Below are 24,714 nucleotides of genomic sequence, written 5' to 3'. Positions count from 1 at the left end.
GCCAGATACAGGTAGCTGGAAAAAACATCCAACTTCTTAGGAGAACTGGGTCCTGGGATGACTGTGGTGTTGTAGATAACTAGACCTTGAAGGAATTGTAGAAAACAGGCTTAGGACTCGTGAAAAACAATGAGGCCTTGAAGCTTCTTAACCAGAATGTAACCATGAAGGTAACAACAGGTCTTTCAGTATCAGAGCAGAATGGGCCAGTTTGTAAGACTTACATGGAAGTTCTGTCAAAGAATTCAACTAAAGGTCATCCTGGTATGACACCTACCTGCTGCTAGAGACCCCTGTGACCCCAAAAGACAGCCCCTCCTGGACTCAATGCACACGTGTAATGATATGTAAATGTATAAGCAAATTCCAGGAAAAGTAACAAATACCCAAATTAATTCCAAGAATTGGAATGAATATGTGCAAGGAGTTTCACATATAAGCTGAATGACTCATGGTCTCAGGGTGGAGGATACTACGTGGAAAGTTTCCCAAAGTCTCCAGCACCTGTTAAACGAATGCCTAGTTCTTAGTGCTACGTTGGGGTTAAGAAGTTTTATTTCTGGTTTTCGGTAACAGTGGCAACAGTTTAGTCACAGGAAGGGTGGCAATGCTCCTGCAAGCATCGGGCTGGCAGGCAGCATGGCACGCAGGAGAGTGGTGCGCAAGGACAGGTGGCAAACCCAGGGGCGACTCTCCATGACGCGGGGCATCAGGACTCCTGCCTGGCGACGCGACGCATGGCCCTGAGGCCTGTCGAGCTACACCAAGGGAGACAGTCGGTATTTAGCGGGAGCTGGTACATCAGGGCTGCTCCGCTCTGCCCTCAAATCCCGGCTGGAGGCTCCCGAGCCTGGGCCACGTTCCTGGCGCCACAGCATGAGCACAGGGGCCGCCAGCACCACACCCACGCGGGGCCAGCCCGGAGGAGCACCCGGCTTGTGCCAGCCGCACCCGCCCGGCCCGGCCGCCCAGACCCCGAGGCCCTTCCTGGGCGCTGGGCGCTGCGCCCCGGGCGCGGCCGTTGGCGCGGCCGTTGGCGCGGCCGTTGGCGCGCGGCGGGGAGGGGAGGGGAGGGGAGGGGCGGGACGGGCGGCGCGGCGGGCGCCCGGGCGGCGCGAGGAAGACAGGGCGCGACCGGCGGGCGGGGGCTGCCATGCAAAGGAGGGGGCGGGGCCTCCGGGCTGGTGCGGCGGCCCCGGGGGGCGGGGGTCCGGCGGCGGCGGCGAGGAGTAGCACGGAGCTTGGCGGGGCCGATCGCGCCGCGCCGGCAGGCCATTGGGGCGAGGGAGCGGAGCGGAGCGGAGCGGGGCGAGGGCCACAGTCATCCCGGCCCGGTGGCGAGCGGAGCGGGAACATGGCGAGCGTCGGAAACGGCACGGAGGAGAGCGGCGGCGGCGAGGAGGTAGCGCGGGCGCGGCGCGGCGCCGGGTCGGGCCGGGCCCGGTCGGCGCTGTCTGCGCGGCGGGGCCGGGCCGGGCCGGGCCGGGCCGGGGGGCGGCGGCGCGTCGCCCCGCCGCGCTCGGGCGCATCCCGCCGCGCACCTGCCCGCGGCGGGCCGCGGCGGCGCGGGGCTGTTGTGGCGGCGGCGGCGCGGCCCCTGGGGCGGGCAGCGGCCCCCCGCCTGCCCGCGCTCCGCTCCTGCCCGCCTTCTCCCCGCTTCTCGTTTTTATTTTTACATCTGTAACTTTTCGCGCGGTGCCGAGGCCGAGCGGCTCGCCGGCCCGCGGCGGGAGCGCCGCTCCGCGCCTGGGTCTGCTCGCCCCGCGGCGACGGGCCGAGGGAAGGTGCCTCTGCCCTGCCCGGGAGCTGTTTCGAAGGGAAGATCCCTCTGTAGGGGGCCCCGGCGCGGGGACGATCGCTAGCAGGCAAATCACGCAGTTCTTGTAGCTGAGAAGTTTGGCAAGGTGGACTAGCAGTTGATTTAACACTTACCATACTCTGCAAATTTTAGTTAAAGATCCTTAACCTTTCAAATGCAAATCCCCAAACTCTGCTCACGGGGAAGCTGAGTGCCTTAAAATGGCCATCTGAACTTTCCTGCTTTGAATCCTGTCAGTCCAGAAAAATGCAACAGCAGAAGTGTTGATAGCACCTCTCAGAAAGTTAGTGGGAGTGGAGGGAGACAAGTGTTAGAGGAGTCACTACAAAACTAGGCAGCCATAAATGGTGAGCACACTTAAAAGCAAGTAGCTTGCAGCCTGGAATGTGCATGCAGTAATATTGATTTGACCTCTCACTGTATGCTCTAATATCATTGTTTTTAGCATTGATTGCAGTCAGCAATTCATTCAGAAAGATTCCTGAAGCATGGCTTGGGCCAAACATTGCTGAAGAGAACTTATGAATCATAGTATTGCGTAATAGCAGCAGAGGGGTGCGTCTCTGTGTTTAACTTTGTCGGGGTGAATTTTAAAAACGGGCCAATGCCCTGTTTATGAAATGAGGTAGTGTTTCATATAACACAGCCACTGACAAATGCATATAGGGAGCTTAGCGTGCACTGGGGTTCTGCTGAACGTTCATGTTTTGTATTTGGCTGTTTCAGAAGCAGTTCTTGGGACAGGTCACAAAAGGCGGTTTGTTGTTCTTGCTCTTGGTTGACAGATGAAGATCTGAAAGACTTAGAATGTTTTGTCAAATACTACAGGTTTTATTAGTCTGTATTACAAAGTGTGCAGTAAAACTTGCTGCTCACTAAGATTATCGTGTAGAGGCATATTGTGAAGAGGATGTGAAGTGCCTAAAACGTCACTGTATACTTGAGTGAATCACTGCAAAATCTTGAATTGCCAAGCACAGGCAGTGGTCTCTTAAGAAACTTAAGATTTGTTGCTGATACAAGGAGCAGTATCACTGAGAACAAGTTATTTATCAACCCTTGCTGCTATCAGGAGACAAGTAGTTGAAATTTACAGTTGCTAAGGTAGGGAGTTAACAGCTCAGCTGTAGCTGTGCTGCCCTGCTGAAACAATAGGGAAGATTATCCTTCGCTCAGTTTGCTATTAAGTCTGGGTGCTTAATCTCCTAGGGGTAAAGAAACTTTCATACAAACAAATAGAAAGGAAGACATAAATGCACCTGGGAAGCACTTAGTTTGAGCTATAGTACAGAAAGATGGCATAAGCTTTTTCCACATGAGCTCCAAAGAGCTCATATTCTTTGCAGAGACTTCTGCCTGATTCCCTGAAGTCTAAAACAACTTTGAATGGTTACAGTTTGAATGGTTTACAGTTGAAAATTCAGTAAGCACTGAATTTGAAGAGTTAAGAGAGGGAGGTAAGAGGCTGGGATCATCAGGACTACCGGGTTGATCTTGGAATAGTTTAGTCACTGCTTCTGCTTCTGTAACAGAAGTCGTATAGACCACAGGCTTCCTGTGCCTTGGAAAGATAATTCACCACATTATCTATCTTAATAAGCTGAATGTGATTTCAGCACTTGAGACATGGGCTAGTTGTTTTTAAATGCCTTAACCTTTTAAAAAGCAATGAAGTTGCAGTGGTTTTACTCTAGGAAACTTAAGAACAAAACTGATAGTTCCTAAACTTAAGATCTGTGTGCTTCTAAATAATGGTGTTGTTTACCTGGAATATGGCAGATGGGAGATCTATTTATTTTCAGATTTAAGTGTACATGCTTGGTACTATATGAATATAACATTCCAGCATTGCATAGTGTTCTGTGCGTATCTGAAGGTTTGAAGAGGGATATATTAAGCTAAACCTTGAAGTTACTTCCTACTTAATAGGAGTTTGACTAGCAAGAAGCCTGCTAATAAGCCCAAGTTTGGGGTGCAGGTAGCCTCCTTTCTGTAGTCAATGAACAAATTTCTACTTTTCCTTATGCCTCTTGTAGTTCAAGGAAGGGCCTGAAGATCCTGGAAGGATCATCTTTATCTGTATTTAATATTGTTGCTGACTTATGCCCTGTTATCCTATAGCTGTGGCTTGCCAGTGATCATAAATGGGTATGTGTGTTTGTGTGCTTATTTGGAAAAATGATCAATTATTAAACTCGAGATTTTCCTCTGTAATATTTCTTCCTGAGTGTTCAAGTGTGTGTGGTCTTCCTCTGTTAGGAAGCAGTTCCCTGGATGTTATATGATCACAAAGTGAAAATGTATCCCTGTGTTTTGACTAGTTTTGAACTGAGAGGATGATATGCCATGAGCACTTAAAGCACTAGAATTCTCTTTCTCAAATAAATACAACATTGATTATTACCTACTAAGAGTAGTAGCTCTTAGCAGTTTGATGCTAGGATTCTTTTTGAACAGATGGCAAATCTAGGACAAAGAAGTTTAAGGGCCAAATAGCATCCACTAAAGAATAGGCACTGCAGAGTCTTCAAGCAAAACTTTAAGCCTTCCACCCCCCATTTAAAGATTACTTAAAATAGTGGGCCAGATCTGCTTCTGCGAAGTTCACTCTGTGCTGCCCTGGTTTTTCAAAGTCTTAAAGCCAGCTTAATTGGTTACTTGGGGATTCCCTATCCATTAAATAAAAAAAAAATCTTTGGCCTTGTGCAGATGAGGATTGTGGCCAGACGAAAAGGATCATGATCAAGAAGTATCTAGTTGCTATAAAAATGTCTTGTCTGTCCACAGTCAGTTAGCCTAAGGATTATATTCAGAGCTGAAAGTGATTTGGTGCCCTTGTTGTGGATGTTAATTCATGGGCTTATGTTAAGGACAAGTTGGCCTGTTCAGCTAATTTGTGCTTTCAGCTTTAAACTGACCAATTAAAGAAAATTAACATAAAGAACATCTGCTGTAGTTCTGTAAACTGCTCTGACAGAGATGGATACTGAGTATACCGGCTTTAAGTTTATCTAGAACAAATACCAAAATGAAGCAGAAGTCTTCAGGAGTGATATTTAAGTCAAAAACTATCTAGTACTGTTAAGTATGCTGTTTAGATATTCAAGTTCTTGTTCGTTGCAGCAAAAGCTTTACTGCACAGATGATCAAAGATCTACCAGCATGCTTGTTTTCACCGGTAACTTAATAATAATGTACTTAATCTAAATGAAAGAACTTTGTAGCAGTTCTATCGCAAATGTTTACTCTTAAGACTTCTCAATAGTTTTATCTGATAACTCTGACCTGAAAAAGAAAATCAGTGGAGGAAAAACTGCTGTAGCTGCACCCTCCCCACCCCTTGACATAACGAGAACATAGAAGAAGCCACTGAGCATGTCCATCACCATAGAAAGTGAAGGATTTGGTAATATGGAGCTGATAAGAGATACTGAATATGCTTCCTTTCATCATGAAGGATGATTTTATTTGTAAACATCCTTACCTGATTTGGATGTTCTCTTTGAGAACTAGGTTTTGCTCAGCTGAAGGACTTAAGTTTGTCAGCTTACTTTTGGGCTTGTGTTTTAGCCTATCTATCCCATCACTTTTCCTATTCTTGTTCTGGCTTCTCCAAGTTTCACAGTGTATCTACATGTAAAACTAGGGGCAGGGCTCTTCCATCAGTGCAGAACCAAGGGAAAATTAAGCATATGTAGTAATTCTTTTGTTAATAATTTTAAATTAGGCTGTTGTCCTTGCTTCTGAAGAACAGCATTCTTTATTTTAAATAAAACAAGCCATGACTTTGACAGAAATTTGTAGTAAAAGCAGGTTGGTTTGACTTTTTTCCTAATGGCCCCCTATTCAAGGTAAGGACACATACTCTAAGTTTATATTACCTATAGCATTCTGAAATGGTTGATTTCTTCACATACTTCCGTTTCTTAGCTGGCATCATAAAGCTTCCTTTCTTCACTCTTTGGAGCCCCCTTGGTTAAGTTGGGGGTTTCAGAGAGGCTACGTGGTGGAAATACCCTGCTTGCAAAAGAAATTTAAAGCGAGGAGATTTCTTGCTTCTTGGCTGACCTTGCCAAGGTGTTTGGCATGTATTACCTAACAGTATGGACCAGGCTGACTAACCATAAGAGTTAGTGATAAGCAGATGCTATCTTATCCCGTCTGTCTTGTAAATCTATCATAGCTCACCTAGCAAAAGGACTTTATAATAGCAGAGAGAGCTTCAGATAAGTCATACTGCTTTCTTCTCTCTGTGACAGCAACAGAAAGTTGAGATAAAATCACAGTAGCTGGGTTCAGGCTGGCAGGAGCAAAGCACAGGAGCAACAGACTACATCTGTTGGGTAATGATTTTATGCACAATATATTTTTTGGATTACTAGAAAGGATAGTAAACTTGAGAGAGCAGAAGTAGTGGAGCACTGTTCTTCCAAAAAGAACAAAATCCTTCAGATTTCTGAGTCAATTCTCTGAGACACATAGGTGCAGCTGTGGGTATTTAAGGTTCTAGTCACAGCTAGGATCGTCTAAGAATGTTAAAAGCCCTCTCATGTCTAAAAATACTCAATTAAGTCAATAATAAGTAAATATTACAAACTTGTGGATTGACTTCCAAATATAAGGTACATGAGGGTTTTTTTTAATCAAGCACCTGAAGACTTACCTGTCATCTTATCCTGAAGTCAGGAAGTGTACTCTCGTACCTCTGACCTTAGTTGCATTGATCTTATGTTGTGATGTGGTAAATGTATCATGTTTTTATCTGCTTCTGCTGTGCATTCACTGTGCAATATAATAGTAAATAAGCTCTGCATACCTGCATTTACTCTTGGCTAAGCCAATGTTTGTGTGCTGCTCTGCTTTGGTTCCTTCCCATCCCCAGCAGCCAGCATCATGCAAACTGTTGTTCTCTGAAAATCCTCTTTTTGGAGGATGTACAAGAGCCTCAAAACAGAGATTGGAGGAAACGTCTTGTTTGTTAAGCTAAGACAGTCATTTCTGTGTTCAGCACCTATTGGCACTACCAATACTTTTAGAAAGAGTATATTCTTTAGTAAGTAGTAATACCTGGCTGTAACTGCTTGCAGGTCAGAAGAAAGTAGAAATACTCCTGTCAGCTTTAAGCTGAGGGATATAAAATTATAAAGGTAGAGTAATGGTTTTAGTTATTCCCAGTTAAAAATAGACTAGAAAGAAGCTGCCTTCATCTGGAGTGTCACTTGTGTGTGCCAGTGAATCCTTATCCAGTGGGTCAGCTAGCTAAACCTGCTGTGTACAGTTTATTTATTTATTTTTTTTTGTTTTTAGTACGCTTAGGAAGCTTCCAGGGCTGGTTTAAGTGATGTTTTCATTTAATATATTAATCTTTTGAAAAGAAATGTGAATACTAATTCATTCTAAGGTCTGTTAGGAAAACATGCATTTACCTCTGAAAATACTGTAGAGAAGTAAAAATTACCAGTTGTAGTTTTGGTAAGGAAGCTTATTAGATATGGTAAACTTGCACAGATGCTTAGGATTCTTGTAAATTACCTGACTGTAAGATGCTGAGGAAACACTTCAATAAACTTTCGGTATTACACACACACTACGAAATTTTCTCATTTTAACTGGGGAGATGATACTTTCTGCCATGACAAAAGTTACAAATAATGATTTTAAGATATTTGTATGTGTATGTATGAAACTTGTTTCTTAATTTTTCTTTCTTTCTTTTTCTTTTTTTTCTTTCTTTTTTTCTTTTTTTTTTTTTTTTTGAATAAACTGAATAAAAAAAAAGATGGAGGTGGAGCTGTAAATAACATATAGTTTACTAGGGCCTTCCAGGCAAGGAAAGAATTTTGAAAAATAATCCTATGAATGACATTGAGGGAAGAGAGTTGGCTTTTTTGTTTTTTTCCCTGAACACTTTACATATAATTAATGTTTATATCCTTATGCTGTACTAATTAATTATTATATCCTTCTTTAAGGGAAGTTTGGGAACTAAACTTTGGAGACAACGCAGTTTATGCTAAGCGTAAGTGTGTGACTTGAGCCAAAAGAATAACAAACTTGGTCAGACCAAGATTCATTAATTTAAGCATGGTATGATATCTAAGTCTATACCTTGTCTAGATGGAGAATCTTAGCATAAAAAACATGTACAGCTCTGGAAAATCCAGTTAAACATATCTGCCTGTGTACTGCTAGATGACACCACTGAGGTAGCTGGCTCTGTTAAGCTGCGTTCTACTGAGCTTAAGCAAAGTCTCCTTAAACCTTGGGAAAGAGAGATTCAGCAGCAGCTCAGTGTCTGTGCCTTTTAATGTAATTTGGATTAAAGAGCTATATATGGCTATAGCTCCCTCTATCAGTGGAAAATACGGGGTTGCTCATGGCTAGTCCCTTTTAAAAGATGGAGTGGTTAGTTTGACACTTTGCCAAACTAAATCTATTTCTGCTAAATAGTGACTGTTTTTACTGCGAATTGAATTCATGCTGAGTTCAAAGGACATTGCAAGTTGTGTAGTTAAGTTTCAGAGGGAACATACTTCTTAGTAAGTGAATACCAAAGGCAAGAGTGCCAAGATCTGAGGCAAAAGACTATGGTGGGCTGCTTTGAAGTCCACTTTACTTCTTCATTCTACTTTAATTTTACTTTAGAATTTTTATCTTCCTTTTCACCTGATTCAGCAACATATTTGGGATGCGAGTGCAAAGTAAATGCAGGTTATTCTAGCTTTGTATATTTTTAATGAATTGGAGACCTAAGGGAACAGTTATCTCAGAGTTGCACAGATCAGATGCCAACTGTGAGGATTTTTCTGAGTAATGCCCTGTACTTTTCTTTCTCTACGTTTTAGAATTTCAGAGTGGAAGAGTTGTTTTAATTTCTGACTGCTTTCTATCTCTGCTTTAGCTTTTATTCTGAGTTTGTGTGTACAGGTAGTCAGGAAGCAAGTACGTTCTTCCTGTTTTCTATCAGAAGAGCCTTTTCATAGCCTTTTCTTTTGGTGTTTTCTCAGATTCTGTAATAGGCTTCTTACATCTTTTTGTAGCTTCAAGAAGTGGTGAATCAAGTGAAGAGGATGTTCATTTTGCTAAGAGAATTCCATGTGGACAGAAGTTATTGGAGAAATTGTATAACTCTGCATCTGTTTGATACTTTGATTTGTGATTTTTATATTGAATCAACTACGTGATTTAGCTTATAAACGTATCACTGAAGGCAACTGCATTCGCACAACTGAAGAGATGGTTAAAAAGAGCACAAGACAAGGATTAGAGGTTGGGGATTAGGAACTTCTGTAAGAGTTCTCTCTGAATGGTTTAAGAATAGCAACTGTAGGATGTAGTGTAGGGTCAATTTTAGCCAGTATCTCTGAAAAAAACAGTCCTGTTGGCCAGTGGGAGCTGTGCAGTTTCCTGGGATACCTACCATTTTGTTATATGTGTGCACATCCCTCCAGGAGAACAGAGAAGGTAACTCACTGGATTTAAATCTAACTTTTCCAAGGTTGATATTGCTAGTTTTTATTTCTATTTTTTTTAAACCATAATCACTTTGCTGACAAGTCTCGCTTTGTGTTTGCAGAAGTACCTTAGCATTACAAGACAGGTGGAGTGAAGTAAGGGATACTGAGACTGCTTCTTCTGGTAGCGTGCCAGGGTTGCATTGTCAGTTGTCTCTGAAGCATGTTCCTCCTGATCTTAACTGAAATCAAACACAAAGTTGTACCTAGCTTTGCTCTCAGTTGTAATGGCAAAAGCACAGATATTTTATGTGATTAAGATAAACTTCACTTCTGTTTGTTTATATATATATATATATATGTATATATATATATATATATATATATATAAAAATATACATATATATCTCCATACAGATTATAAGTCACTGTATCAGCTGGTCTCTTTGTATTATGTGAGTTCTGAAACTACTGAAAGGGAGTGCTTAGATCTTGATAGGTGCAGAATTTGGAATAAGTTCTGTCTTGCTTAGTTTGAATTCTCTCCTTTTAGTAATTTGTGCTTATTCTGAAGAAGTAAATGAAAAAGTGACATGTGAGATTTCAGAAACTCTTGCAACCCCCACTGCATCATGCCCCCTGTCCCCCAAGCTAGTCTAAAGTCTTGTCTTAGATATAACAGCTGTGGGCCTTAGTGAAAACAGGTATGGATTCCTGTCATGGGCTTAGATCAGATGTGATATAAGTGGTTTACTGCAAACCTGAGATAGCATATAATTGTCTGGCTGATACCTTTTCTTCCATAGTTAAAAGAAGTACTTTATACCTTGTTTAAGGATTTTGACTTTTCTGCTTGTATCTGGCCAGGTGCTGAAGAGACAAAGTAATATACAGAAATTCAGTGCTTTAGACTAAGCAATGCATTTATGAAAGGTTTTCCTATTGTGTAGCACCAGTCACTGTAGCCAGTTCACTGGACAATTGCTGCAGGGTGAACTTGATGTAAAGGAGCCAATGGTTTGATTGCCCACAAGTATGCACTTACCCTACAGTAAAATTCAAGGTAATAACACGGAGTGAGAATTGTTACCTTTCCAGAATGAATAAATAACACAGAAGCAATTTTCTAGAGGCCCTGACCTACCATAACTTCATGCTTGTGATAAACAGAAGAAATGACGAATGTAGTGACAACCAAATTTGTATATTCTTCTAGTCCATGTTACTGCACTCTTGATAAAACTTCCAAAAGCTATTAATTGTTAGCTAAGTTTGTGAGCTTCATGGCTGTGTGCATGTGGGAAACACTGCATATCTCTTTCTTTCTAACGAGTCTCAATGTGTAAGGAAATTATGTGGACATGGGAAAATGTATGCCTTGATTCAGTGCATCTGTGTAGTTTATGTAGTCTGTGTAGTTTATTCAGTCTCTTTTCTAGCTCCTCCAGCTTTCCTCTAATGCATGAGGAAATTTACACTATGCTTGGGGAGAGACTGGATAAAGTACTAAAGTAGAAGGAACCTTGACTGAAAAAGGAGCGTCAAAGCCCTGTGGTAAAAACTTACGGTAAATGCTAATAGGCTAATTCTTAATTTGTTAGTTTAATGTAATTTTAAGGTACATTTCACTTGTGATATTTCTGGGTAAGGGCTGTTCTCATAGTTTAATAAGAGAATGTGTTCAGTTTGCAGTTGCCTTTTCCAGTAGCCTGGAAAGAACGGTAGCTAACTGCCTGTTTTAAGCCAAGATAGGGGTACTTTGCCTGGTGTAATTTAATGTGACTCCAGTTCTGAATGGGAAACTGTATTTTTATTAAGCTGTTGTCTGTCTCAGATTCTGGCAGAAAGGTGGTGAACTCTTCAGAAAACATATTGAAATCAACTAACTTAATCATAGAATCAATAAGGTTGGAAGGGACCTCTGGAGATCATCTTGTCCAACCTTTCTGCTCAACCAGGGTCACCTAGAGCATGTTAGACAGGGTTGCATCCAGGTGGGCCTTGAAGATCTCCAGAGAAGGAGACTCCACAACCTCTCTGGGCAACCTGTGCCAGTGCTCTGTCACTCTCACAGGGAAGAAATTCCCCCTCACGGTCAGGCAGAACTTCCTGTAGATCAATTTCTGCCCATTGCCTCTTGTCCTGTCACATGGGACAACTGAACAGAGTTTGTCCCTGTCCCCCTGACACCCTCCCTTCAGGTACTTGTACACATTGATCAGATTCCCCCTCAGTCTTCTCTTCCCCAGGCTGAACAGGCCCTGCTCTCGCAGTTGTTCCTCATAGGGCAGGTGCTCCAGCCTTCTGATCATTCTCGTAGCCCCACAGTGGACTCTCTCCAGTAGCTCCATGTCTCTGTTGGACTGGGGAGCCCAGAACTGGACACAGTGCTTGAGATGAGGCCTCCCCAGGGCTGAGCAGAGGGCCAGGATCACCTCCCTCGATCTCCTGGCAACACTCTTCCTAATGCACCCCAGACCATTGGCCTTCTTGGCCACAAGGGCACATTGACTTAATGCTAGTAAGGATGTTAAGCTGCGATGACTTTAAGAGGATCCTTTTCTACTCTAATGAAAAAAAAATAGATCTTTTGTGTGTTTCTAGGAAATGGACAATCTCCTGAGTCTTGTAATGGGTAAGTAAGTTGTACTAGGGCCGAAAGTCATTGCCTTATTTCTGTGTTACAGAAATTTGTAATTGTAGCAGATGTTGGATTCTAAGCTCTGATGTTCTGTTACTGTCAGTAGTGCTGATGGATCAGAAGATGAACATAGAGACTTTAAAGACATTTTAACAACATTATCACAAACATTGCTGTGGGAATTACTGCTATTGCAGCAAGACTTTTTTTAAAGCTAAAAAGCATTTGAAAGAAAACATATCGCTCATCACTTTGAAGTAGAAGTTCTTAGTACTTGATAGTGCTAAGTATGCAGCGAGTACTACTGCATTATATGCAAATGAGTAGACTGCTATGTAGTCTGGAGATCTGAGGGGAGCAGGGAGAGGTTAATATCTGAGATGCTTATCTTAATGTCACTTTCATACTTTTCTTTTTGTGATTAGTCATGGGCAAAACTGACACTGGATCATCTTTATAATGAGGTAAACATTTGTTCCCCTACTTGGGATCATCTCTGGAAAGTATTCATTTCTGCACTTCCAAGGTAGAGCCTCTATAATGAGACTTATTTGGGGTTGCTGATTATGTTGTAATTGGTGAACATTCTGAGATGATACCAGAATATGCCTCTAGGGGAAATATAATTGGTAAGAAGTGATGCTTGTGTGTAGATAATTCTGTAAATAGATGCATAGTGAACCTGTTCTGTAATTAGAATTTTTCTTGTTAGCTTTAGAAATCTATGGAAGCAGCACGTATCTTTACTTTAAATTGCCTTGTTCAGCACACAGTAATGTGATCTTTCTCTCTTAGCTATTTATATTGTGTTCTTTTACTTTCCTAGGAATTGATCTCCACTGTATCTAATCCCTTCCTATCCTAAGTCAAGACTGAAGGTCAATTTATAATTGCAGTTTGACTTGCACTGTACTTTCCTATTTTTCCATCTTGATAAGTGTGAGGGTTTTTCTTTGTTTGTGTTTAAAACTGATATATTTGTGTGCATTCTGTTTGTAGTTTTAATTTATTTATTTTGTCTTCAACATGGTCCTTTGCTTGAATGTTGTTGGAGAGGAAGAAGAGACTGGAGTTGAGATTTTACCAATTTGTACATCTACACAGGCTTACTGTTAACTTAATTATGGAAATAGAAACCTTATCAAAGCTTGGAAACTGCTGTGCACTGGCAAGAGAGTTTTACTTTAGAATGGCTTGATATTTGATAAATGCATTTAAATGCACAAATACTTTTTTGGGGCATAGTTATAAGCAAACTAAAGCCAAACAATGACAAATATGTTTTGTCTGGGACTGACAGAAATGGATGTTATCTCTTGTAAGGAGAACATACACTATTATTAGTAATAATGGTCTGATATGCTTTTCAAACTTTATATAATAACAAACCGATGGACTAATATTTCTTTTGGTTATACCTTCAGAGATCACTGTTTCCCAGCTGTACTGTTGGTTTGTAATAATATGAAGATAAAACTGTGGGCTATGTAAAAAGAAATGAGTAAACTTCTATTCTTCAGAGTTCTTCCAGGCATACCAAATATTGAGCCCATAGTAATACAGCCTGCTTCTGAAATCCTCTAGCAACACTGATCTAGCTGATCAGTCTTTTTGATGATGGATTGCAATATAACTGTAACTTAAAAAAACAAAACAAAACAAAACAAAAAAAAAACCACAGACTACTCCAGTCAAAGTAAGAGCTTTAAGTTTTTTTTTTTTTTTTTTTTTTTTTTTTTTTTTTTTAACAATAAAACAGCTTTGTGAATGAGATGAGGAAATCTGTGGAATTATGACCACTCAGGATGCATTTAAACTCCATTTTTTGAAATCTCCTTGTATAACCTGCAAAATTTTGAGGCAGATAAGACACCAGTTGTCCTAAAAATATTACATTAAAGAGTTCCAAAACTTTTAGTCAAAAATAACACCATCAAAGGCTAGTTGGTGCTGGTTTACCTAGTGAAACTGATGATGATCCTTTCAACTTTTGAATGCTGGAGTTAAGAGAAAATTAATGACTAATTTTTTTGTGATGAAGACCAGGTAATTTGTAAAGATGGTCTCCTGTTCCGGGTAAATGGCTTCCACAAAACCAAATAAGAATTTTTTTGAAATTTAGAATCTTTCCACCTCCTTACGCTGTTTCATGTTGATTAAGCTGTATGTATCAAGAAGTATGCATGTTCTGCTTGCTTGGAAGGGGAGAAATATTTTTATTTTTCTTTCATATCACACAGATTTTGAAATAGCTTAAAGAACTCCAAAATGGTCTTATTTATGATCCATTTCAGTGTCAGATACTTGCACTTAATATTTTTACCACTTTTTCAATGCTTTTTATTTTTATCTCAAAGCTCTTCAGTATGTTTTGTCTTCTAGCAACCTATTAAATCAAATACTTGAGTACCGACTGGTTGTGCTTTTTGCTTTCTCTAATGTTGGCTGGATGGGAATTACAGTTCAGTTTTTCAGCTAATCCCCACTTCTACTAAAAAGTCTGTATGTGATTTTTTTGGGGGGACACTTGTTTTTTTTTCTTTTGGTTCTGACTAAACCTATTCTTGATGTATAGGGATTTCAGATTTTTGAAGAGTTTAGTAACAAATACTTCAAGTTAATAAGTAGCTAGTAAGCAAGTATAGCAGGGAAAACATATGAGACAGCAATGGAAAGTACTTTTACTTAACGTTAAGTAACAGTTTTTGTCACACAGTTAACAGTAATAGTAGTAATGTGGAAGTAGGAAACGGGTAAAGAGAATTATACATTCTTCTCACCTATCAAATCAGCCTATGTGAAACTTTGTTTTCTCTTCCTTTCCGTTCTCTGCTTTTTCAGCTGATGAAGAATCATTTCCGGTCAACAAACTAAAAATTCTGCAAGAGTGGAATAAATAATTTCGTGCTATGCTGACTATTGTTGCTTCAAATTTCATTGTATTCATAGATGTGCTGAAATATGGTGACTGATCAGACTTTTGTCTATTCAGCTTGCTAACGTGGCATGCATCTTCAAACTATGTTTTTCTTTCCTCTGCACATTAGCTTTTATCTTATTCAGTGAGCTTTGTTCGCTTGAGTCCAGGGGGCATCTTAACTGCTTAGGCACGAAGATTGTGTCTCTTCTCCATTTTTGTTAGCAGCAAACCACCTCATGTTGCTTTGTCTAGTCTAAGCTGAAGTATCTGTTTAAGTTAGCCAGTTATGGACAGTTAAGTTTGATGAGGGAAGGAGAATAGGAGAATTTTACTAGCTGTGAGATTTTAATTTTAGCAGTATTGGTGAGACTGGAAATCTTTGTTGTAGTTGTAGGCAGATCTGCTACTTGTAAATTGCTCATGCTTTGATTCACTGGATACAGGTAAATTAGAAAGTAAATGCTTGATCCATCTCTAATGCTGCAGCTAACACTTTCAGTAAGTGTTTTCCTCTTTGCTCACATCTCTGTGAAACTTCTAGCACTGTCTTTACCTCTTCAAGTGTAGGGAAAAAAATGGTAAGACCTTGGTAGTCTGCTTGGAAATTGATCTGAGATGTTTACTAAACATTTTGTTGCCAGTACAGATTCCTGGAGGTAGGGAAGCTTTGCCTTTTGCTGTCTTTCAACACCAGTATCTCATCCATGCCAGAAGTGTCTTGGAAAAGTTAGGTACACCTAGTACTTACTGGTTACAGTGTCAGAAGAATCAGATCTGGAAAGGTGTGAACAGGATCTTATCAACTATATAGGCACAGCAAATGTAAATATCTGCTCTGTGAACAGATCTTTTAAGTTTCAATTTTCATATATTTCTTGGTAGTTTGGGGGTGACCGGCTGCAAAGAAAGGTCATTGCTTTCCTATATTTCATGGAAAAAGCTTTGCTTTTGTGAGCAGTTCCCTCAGCTCTCTGCAAAAGCAGTGATGTTTTATGCAAAGTATTCCTTAAAGTGTTTTTTTAAAAAGGAGATGGATTATTTGTTAAGTTTAGTAAGTTTGAAATAGTGCATAAGCACAAAAAACCTGCATACCTTTTTTTTTTTCCTTCTTTTAAATAAGAGCAGTTTACCTGAAGGAAACATGATTGCCTGGCTAAGTAATAAGGCCTTTAAGCCCTATAAAGTTGGTTGTGTGATTTTTTCCCCCTTTTTTCTTTTTCTTTTTTCTTCCCCATTTTTCCCTTTTTTTTTTCTCCCCCTCCCCCCCCTTTTTTCTTTTTTTATTGTAAAGGCTTGACTATACTGAGTAAAATAGCATTTGTGTACTTAGTTGAGTTCTTGCTGCCACAAGGCTATTTCTGTTCCTGGAAGGGGAAATTACTTTCCTCTTTTGTAGCAGCGATATTGTTTCCTTTCACTTGGAACTGTATATCTCATGTGATTGTGTTCCTAGGCTACCAACTTAATACTGGTATCCTGTGTCATAATGGCAAATGGTGTATGAGAGGCTAATTTCAAAAAGTATTTTTTAAATTTAATTAATTTTTAAAAGTAACAAGTAAAGAGAGGATAGTATCTTCCATGTTCTTGTTTCTGTTTTGTTTTAAGAAATGGCTACCAGGAGTCTAAGGAACATGTAACTAGAAAACATGTTGCAGTTTCTAAACTCTTTATATTGTGGAGTTTTCTCAATTCTGAGTAAGTGTCAGGAAATGAAAAGCACATATGTTTTAGAAATAGAAAGAAATCTGAATGTATTTTGATTTATCCAAATACATTGGTTTTTTTAGATTGATGCTGTATGGATTCGTTCAGGATAACAGCAGAAACCAGAATCTAAGATGTTAGTTATGGAGGGAATTACTTTGTCTCCTGACTGCTGGAGAAACATGCAGTCCAAAGCACCTATATTTTTTCATGTCACTGCCCATTTAAGTAACAGTTGAATTCTGTCCTTATGTGACACAATCATCCGATTGTTAGTATGCAGGAAGGGTGTCCATAACATTTCGTAGGTCAAGTTCCAGAATTGCTTTTCTCTTTTTTTAGTTCGTAACAGCTTCTATCTGAAGTTTGTAAATGTGTATACGCATGTAGCCTACTTCTGTTACTGTAAATGAATTAAAAAGACAATTGCTTAGCTTAATGTATTTATTTTTAAACACACAGAGTTGTAAGCTGAACTTTCACAGCTTTAAACGACTAAGCTACATTGATATTTATCTACATGCCTCCTGTTCGTGAAGTAGTTATTTTCTATATTTGGCCCTCTTCCACAAATTATTTTTTTGTGGGGCAGAAGGGGTTTAAAACAACAAGATCCAGTCAGTATAAACTCCAAGCAGATATATTGCTGGGAAAATGATCATACTTATTCTGGAAAAGAGCAATAATCAAAAATTATCTAAAAAGGAGTCTAAAGAGGCATTATCTTTTTGATTCTGTGAAATGAAATTCTGACAGTAAATTCCATAGTGGAAAGACATCTATTGCTGTAGTTAACTGAGAAAAAATTTAAAGGTGTAGCTCCTCATTTTTTATTTTTGTCATCTTGATTTTTATTTTGTTAGTTCTTTTCAATTGAAAATTTCATCAGCATTGTGTTTACTTCTAGGGTATTAATTTCTTAAAAAAAGTATTGAACAGAACAGTGCCTTGGAGACATTTTATTAGAAACACCTGTAATTAATTATGATCTTCCATGGACAATTAACTCTTTGTTTAGTCAGCCAATTCTTTATTTAAGGTGTATTTTATTAGATACCTCTTAATCAGTGCAGCATATGAAGGAAGGGCTTATCAGTCCTAAGTGTAGGCTGTCTTCATGATTACTCTAACCAAGAAATGTTTAACGTTCCCAGTCCATCTGATGTATCTTTGTTTGGTTTGTAAATCCGTGTTCATTTGTTTATCTGTCCTCTAATTCTTTATTAATTGAATCTCATTTTCATGCTTTTGCCTAAGACCTTGTTTACTGTTAGTGGGATCTTGCAGTTACTTGCTGCTTGCCATGATGGCAGTTTAGGCTACTCTAGCAATGCTTTGGCTAAGCCAAAGAAAGACTAAGCAAATCTTACTTTCTTCTTAATGCAAATGCAAAGTAAGTGAATGGATGTTAGACTGTGGATTGTGAAATACTTATTTTTCATTAAGAACAGACTAGACTTCTGTCCTGGAAGAGCAAATGATAAATAGAAAGCAAAAAGTTGGCAGAAGAAATGTCCCTGAAATGAATTGTATTGTTAATGTTAAATAAAAAAAAGAATTAGTGCAGTAGTGAAATATAAACATGAAAATCCGCAGTCATTTTGTTGCTTTGGAGCCCAGTTATGCTCATATGTAACTGCAGATTTAAAAATTTTCCTAGATTCATTGCTGTTTACTGAGACTTGTCAGGGTTCTGTCAGCAGCTCTTGGTCCAGCCAAGTCAAAGGTCTGTCTTTTTGTATCCTTAAATACTCTTAGGAGTTTGAGTATTGCCGTGATGTCCAGTGGCTTTAAAATTGTCACTCTTGTAAGCCTGAAGTTTAAAATTTTTAGCCAGCAGTTTCCTCAAAATTGTTATTGATGTAGTTCTGATTAAGATTAAAGGGAAATGAATGTTTACAAAGTTGCATAATAGAAAAGAGTATATTTACTTAGGTTGTTGTTCAAAACAATTTCTTTTAAGTATTTTGTTCCATTTTTCTAATAAAATATACAGTGATGGCCACCTTCCAGAAATTGCCCATCCTCTTATGTTTTAAGAGTGCTGCTGTAGGAAGGAAGATCATTTGGAAGACCTTCCTTTCGTAGCCCAAGTCCGTCTTGGAAATATTTCAGATCAGTCTCTCCTATTCACACCTCACTGTTTCTCCTCCCAAAATCACACTTGCTCTGTTGCATTTATTTATTAGTAAGTAAAAAAAGAGGATTAGTCCATGTGCCACTGCAGTGGATATGCTGATGCCCCTTCAGCTCCATCTGGACAGGTTATAGGGTGAGTCTCCCCTGACTTTGGAAAACTCTTTCTGAGCTAGTCAACTAAACCTGACTAGCTCAGTCTGAACTAGTCAGGTGAATCCCACCCAGAATGATAATTTTCATGGGATCTCAACATAAGGCATGCTATCCTTTCCTTTCTCTTTTGGAAATAATTAGACCTCTCAGTGAAGCCTCTCTTTATATTAGATCCAGTCAGTGGTTTGTAATTCAGCAGCTATACTTCTATGGGCAGGTAAAGACATTAAATGTGTAGCTTATCATGGCTTTTGACAGGTACCAAACTTGCTGTGAATCCTTTTCACCCGGCCATGATTTTTGAGAAAAAGGATGGTGTAGGAATGAATTACAGATAATTGAAGAGGACAAAAATAAAAATTTTCCATACTTGAATAGAAATCTAGACGGAAGCTTCAAGACTAAAAGCATCTGAATGCATGCTTGCTTATTAAATATGTAATTGTCTGTGCAAATTCCTGTACTTTACAATATCTTAATGTGTGTACTTTCCAGGGAAGGGAATTCTCCTTTTTTTTTCTTCTTTCAAATCTTTCCTTGAAACTGTATTCTATTTAGTACTTAAAACATAAAGCTGTGAATAGGTTTCTAGCTCTGCTGTAGCACCATCTAATTTTAGTTAGCATTTTTTCATTGTTTTTTCATATTTTTTCATATGGTTTCATTTTTCTGTTGAATCAATATGCAATCTTACATATGTTAACATATATGAGATAAGGCTATTTTTTCCATAATATCTAGCATTGATTCTAAATCATGGCTAGTGTTCCTAACTGTTGGACTTTGTTTTCTGAATGTAGGTTGTCACTGGTGGAAAGAATGTAGATAGTTTATATATATATATATATATATATGTATTAACTATATAGTTCAGTAATGGTACCCTTGCCATAAGTCTGGATTTTAAAGGAATAGTTTTGATTGACAGATCTTGCTTACCACATTTTGAAAAGAGAAAGTGTTAAACATTCTTAGCTTGATAAAATTAACAAGTATAACACGATAGTTTACCAAAAGTCATAGGTTACAGTTTAAGGCAGCTTAAAGGTAACAGACTTATGAGGAATTTAGAAGAAAAGAGAGAGAGAGTTCATTTTTCATGCTAGGATTTCTGTAACAATCAAGGCAAGCAGTGAAAGCACTGTAACTGCATTACACCAATTGTAAACTAACTGATACATCTCCTATAGGAGTTTAGACATATCTCACATTTTGATTTACATGAAGCTTTATAGGTGATTGTTAGTCTTCTGTAAATGGTTTCTGCTCTTATTGCTAAAGAGTTGTGGAACTCTGTTCTTTTTTTCTATATTAATATACTATCCCCATTTATGGCCATGTTTGATTTAAGTTCCACTTCCTTAGATTTGCAAAGCTGCATAAAGCTAATTCTTTTCAAACCTGCTTTTATCTTGGAAAAGATGCATCAAAAAGATGTGAAATAGTGCAGCAATCTACCTTAAAAAAGATGAAGATGGTGTAATTCAAGAAAAATATTTTTGAGACAGCTCTGTTTTGTCAAATCTTGTGCCCATGTTTCTCATGTTTATGGAAGTCTGAATTAGTCTTCGTCATGCCACCTAGTGGCAGTTTTATTTTCGTTCCTGTATTTTAAGTTCTTAGATTGAGCTCTTCTCTGAAAAAGGTTCAATACAAATCTGTAGATTTGCAGCATAAGCTAACAGTGTGTATTTAAGCATATTGTTGTAAGGCTTAAATATTAAGCAGTGTATTTCTTTTTCCAAGTAGAATATCTGGGGGAAAAAGCTGTATTGCTCTGTATTTGTTGATTAAACTGCAGGCCTGTATTTCCTGAAGGTTTGTGCTGAATGTTTATGATTGTTACAATAGGGACATACCAGAGCAGGACCTTTAGGACTTGTTGCAGGATGGACCTAAGCCAGGTGTAGGAAACAAATGAAGGACTGTATTAGCCTCAGTCTCTGACAAATCTGTCTGGACATGTAAATAAAGATGATAATATTCTTCTACCAACCCTACTAAAGTAAAGAGATCAGAGATATGGTTTGTGTAGCTGCTTAAGACATTAGGCTCAAAGGAACTTGTATATCTACTGTCAGTGAAAAGTAAGACCATTTAGCTTGATTGAGGTTATCCCTTTTACTGTAGATTGAAATGGAGAAGCTGTTCTGGAAGTTTGTTAAAACATTTTAGCTGGAAGATGCAATGTCATGGTGAGCAACAGAGGATGAGGATTTTCCTAGACTTTAAGTGTGCAAAAACATGTCTGTCCATGTCTCTGGGCTGCTTCTATATCACAGCAGATATGTCAACCCAAAAAGTCCAGTGGTTTATATGTTAAGGGTGTGTATTTGTATTTTGTGTGTGTGTATAAACGTGTATCCATGCCCATCCATCTGTGTTTGTGTGTATTATTTTTTTATATATATATATATATGTGTGTGTGTGTATATATATAGATATATAAATACATATATATATATATATAAAATACACACACGTGTATTTAAAATGGCAGACAGTAACAGAAGCCAATAAGTGCATATGTAAATATGATTCTGTTAGTGCTTAGAAGTTTATATAAACAGAATACCTGAAAATATATATATATATATATAAAACTATATTGGAAAAAGATTTTAATAGTGTCTACTTCAGATTGCATCTGGTTTTATGTAACACTTGGCTTTTAATTTTTTCCTCTTGTTGAACAGGCTTAATTTATAAGTAAATGATAACTGAGACTACTTGAGGGAAAATAAATTTGTTCTGAGTACTTCAGGATCTTTTTCTTATATTTTAGTATGAACATGATGAATCCCAGAATTTTGCCTGGGAGGAGCTGTTCTGGATAGTTCAACTGAAATCTGCTTATCTCTTATGCTGTAGGCTGACATTGCTATTTTTGCTGAAATAGGCAAGGAGTGGAGCAGAAAATGGCCATGCATTTCTTTAATATTTTCACTTTCTTAGTTACGAGGAATCTGTGTGATTTTTTTGTTTTTAGAGCCAACTACAAACTTGTCTGTGACTGTTAGGGAAAAGAAAGCAATAAGATGTCAAATCAAATGTCTTCTAATATGCATTCTGCTTATATGCTGGAAATGGAAAGGCACAGAAAACTTTTTAAAAAGTATACTTTTATTTTTTTAATTTCATAGAGAAAGTCACCATGAAAAATGTTGGTTTGAGAGACCTTGAGGATTTGCCTCTTGAGAGGCCCTGATTATTCCCTCTACATTGGAATGTGGGGAAAATGTCAGTGCTGTATGTAATTCATCTTCTAAATGTTTAGATGCGCATTTCACCAGCTTGAACAGCAAGGAGGAGAAGTCAGTAGGAGCCAGGCATAGGCCTTAACCTACACAGAGAACTTTACATGTTAGGAACAGACAAAAGTTTCCTTTCACAGATATTTTCCCATCTTGTAGACTTCTGATTGTTACTCTTCTCTGAAAGTCTCTGTTAAAACTTATTTTACTTGTGAAGTTTCTTTTTTGTATGAAAAGTGGAAAAGTGCTCAAAATACTTTTGGATATTGTTTATTTTTTTGGCCAAATTTCATGTAGCATTGATTCAAGGAAGCGAATGGTCTTCAAAGAACCACTTGATTAGAAAAGGGATGACTTTTATTCAATGTCTGTAGTGAGACATGGGTGACAAGGTTCCTAGGTTCCTTTTTTTTAGGATATTTGTTCCTATTGGCTTCTGTTCAGCTTTTGGAAACTTGGTTCAATACTGCTCAGATCAGAAATCATTTCTTGACTTCTTCAGAGTTGTTTACTGTACTCTGTGTAATAGGATTTGTTCTGTCTGCTCTAGTATTGTTAACTAGTAAATTTATCTTGAACAAAAGCATTTAGTCAGTGTGTCAATAACACTTCTAAGTGTATTATTTCTTACAATAGCTGCAGACAGAAAAGGACATGCAATTGCAGTAGTTTAAACTTGATGTAGTAACATATTCTACTAGAAGAGCATGATGAAATTAACTTTCTTTTGCAACAGTTTTTCTCTGAATAGAAAACTTACCTTCAGTAAAAATGTAAGTAACTTTCTCAAGGGTGGATCAGAATCACATAGCATATTGCTGAATGTGTTATAAAGCAGTGAAACAGCATGTAATGCTTCATCAGGATACTTAATTATCAGCTGCATTTTCTGGTATATTTGCTGAGGGGAGGAAAATGAAACACGGCTCTGTTTTGTGGAATATTACTGAATATATTAGTTTCAATCTCATGCTTATGCAAGTACTACAGAAGCACTGATCTTTCACCTCGCTGCCAGTGAGTTTGCTGTTTCAAGTTAGCATTGTAATAATTGAGTGGATAGCCTTAAATTAAGCTGTAATTGAAGTTTTAGCAATGAATTAAAATTATTTCTTTTTGTCAGTGGTATTCTTAGTTTGCAAGCAGGTTTTTCTGGAAGGTTGTTTGCTATAAACATGGTAGTGCCAGTATTATTCATGGTTATATATACAGAGAGTGCTAGGCAAAGAAATAAGATAATATAAACCTTGTATATCAAGACAGTGTTATTCCTGGAAACTTTTTAAAAATTAAAAAGACTTGCTTTGTCATGCTTCTAGTTTTTTCCAATGGCAGGAAGAGCAAGCAGAAGAGCAGAAGTATAAAATGGTTTCTGCACAAGGAACAACTGAGTAGGGTGTCACGTTTTGGCTTGTAAAGGAGATAATTTGGAAGATATGACAAAGGTTTACAAAATCCTGTCAAGGAAAGGATGGGTAGGAGTAGATTCTTCACTGTCTCTTTCAGTTCAAAAGATAAAGGCCATTAAATGAAAATAGCGGGAGCCAGATTCAAAGCAAGCAGAGTTTATTATTCTTCAGAAAATCAGTGGTAGATCTGTAGAATTGCTCGCTGCGGTCATGATGTTATGAATAAAAAAAAGTTCACTGAGTTCAAGGGCAGCCTAGACAAGTACTTGAAACAGAGGTCTATTGAAAATTACTGTATGTACAAGCCACATCAAGTTCTGGAAATTCCCTGAATTACCAATAGCTGGAAAGTGTGGGATTGAGAGGAGGAAATAGAGAAGTAGCAGTCACATTTGCCTTGTTCTTGGGTTTTTGCTATACACCTCTTAAGACCACTTATGGAAGTTGGGTAGCGAAGTAAGTGGCTGCTGATCTGAACTATAATGACTGTTTTCATATTCCTACATCTTCTTCCCTGTATTAATTTTGAAACTTGAAATTTGAACCCAGGTGGAAAAAAAAGTTGATCTAGGTAGAAAGAGGTAGCAGCTCTATCCAGAATTCTAATGCCTGGAGCAAGCTGTTCATATAGTCTCTGCTCATGCATTAACTATGTATGTGTGATATCTCAGATGTACTTTGAACTTGATGCATATGCCAGCTGACCAGAGTAAATCAGCTGTATGCTCAAAATATCTCAATTACATTTTTTTTTGCTTGTAAATATACTAGTTGACTAGTGCATCCTGAATACATCAGATGTTGCACAGATTACTGGGGCATATGCTATATTTCTGTTCATGGTTTGCAGAGTGGAATATGGGAGTTCAAAGAGGAAGGGATCTTCTGTTTAACTTAAGTTCTGTTCTGTAGATCTGCAGGGAATGGATTTGTTAGAGTACAGAATTGCTAGACTGGAAGCTGAAAGCACAACAAAGAGCCAGTAGGCTGTGAGTGTTAGGATTATTGCTGCAGAATAAATACTGTCTGATAATGTAGCTTTCTGCTGTGTTGCAAAAAGAGTTCCCAAACATACATGTATTTACTTTAGTTTACTGAAATACTTTTTTTTTTCTTTTGCAGGAAAGCTTTGAAGATGCCTTTGAAAATATCCCCGTGTAAGTAAAATTTTCTAAAATGTGGATGTTTTGTTAAAACTGCTTATACAGCAGTAAATTA

The 24,714-nt window shown here is 38.6% G+C and overlaps 1 protein-coding gene across 1 annotated transcript in view; it reads left to right on the top strand.

Annotated features, from left to right (window-relative positions):
• Positions 1–1,218: 1,218 nt before the first annotated feature.
• The window catches only part of TTC39B (tetratricopeptide repeat domain 39B), a 76,652-nt gene continuing 53,156 nt past the window's right edge, over positions 1,219–24,714 (top strand). The window contains exons 1-2 of the mRNA XM_062599000.1: positions 1,219–1,402; positions 24,619–24,653. Coding sequence (XP_062454984.1) covers positions 1,355–1,402; positions 24,619–24,653 — 83 coding nt within the window. The 5' untranslated portion in view covers positions 1,219–1,354. The remainder of the gene's footprint in view (positions 1,403–24,618; positions 24,654–24,714) is intronic.

The sequence above is a fragment of the Rhea pennata genome, chromosome Z (genome assembly GCF_028389875.1).
Source record: "Rhea pennata isolate bPtePen1 chromosome Z, bPtePen1.pri, whole genome shotgun sequence".
Taxonomy (NCBI): domain Eukaryota; kingdom Metazoa; phylum Chordata; class Aves; order Rheiformes; family Rheidae; genus Rhea; species Rhea pennata.
The sequence above is the reverse complement of the archived record's forward strand: the minus strand, read 5'-3'. Positions and strand labels throughout refer to the sequence as shown.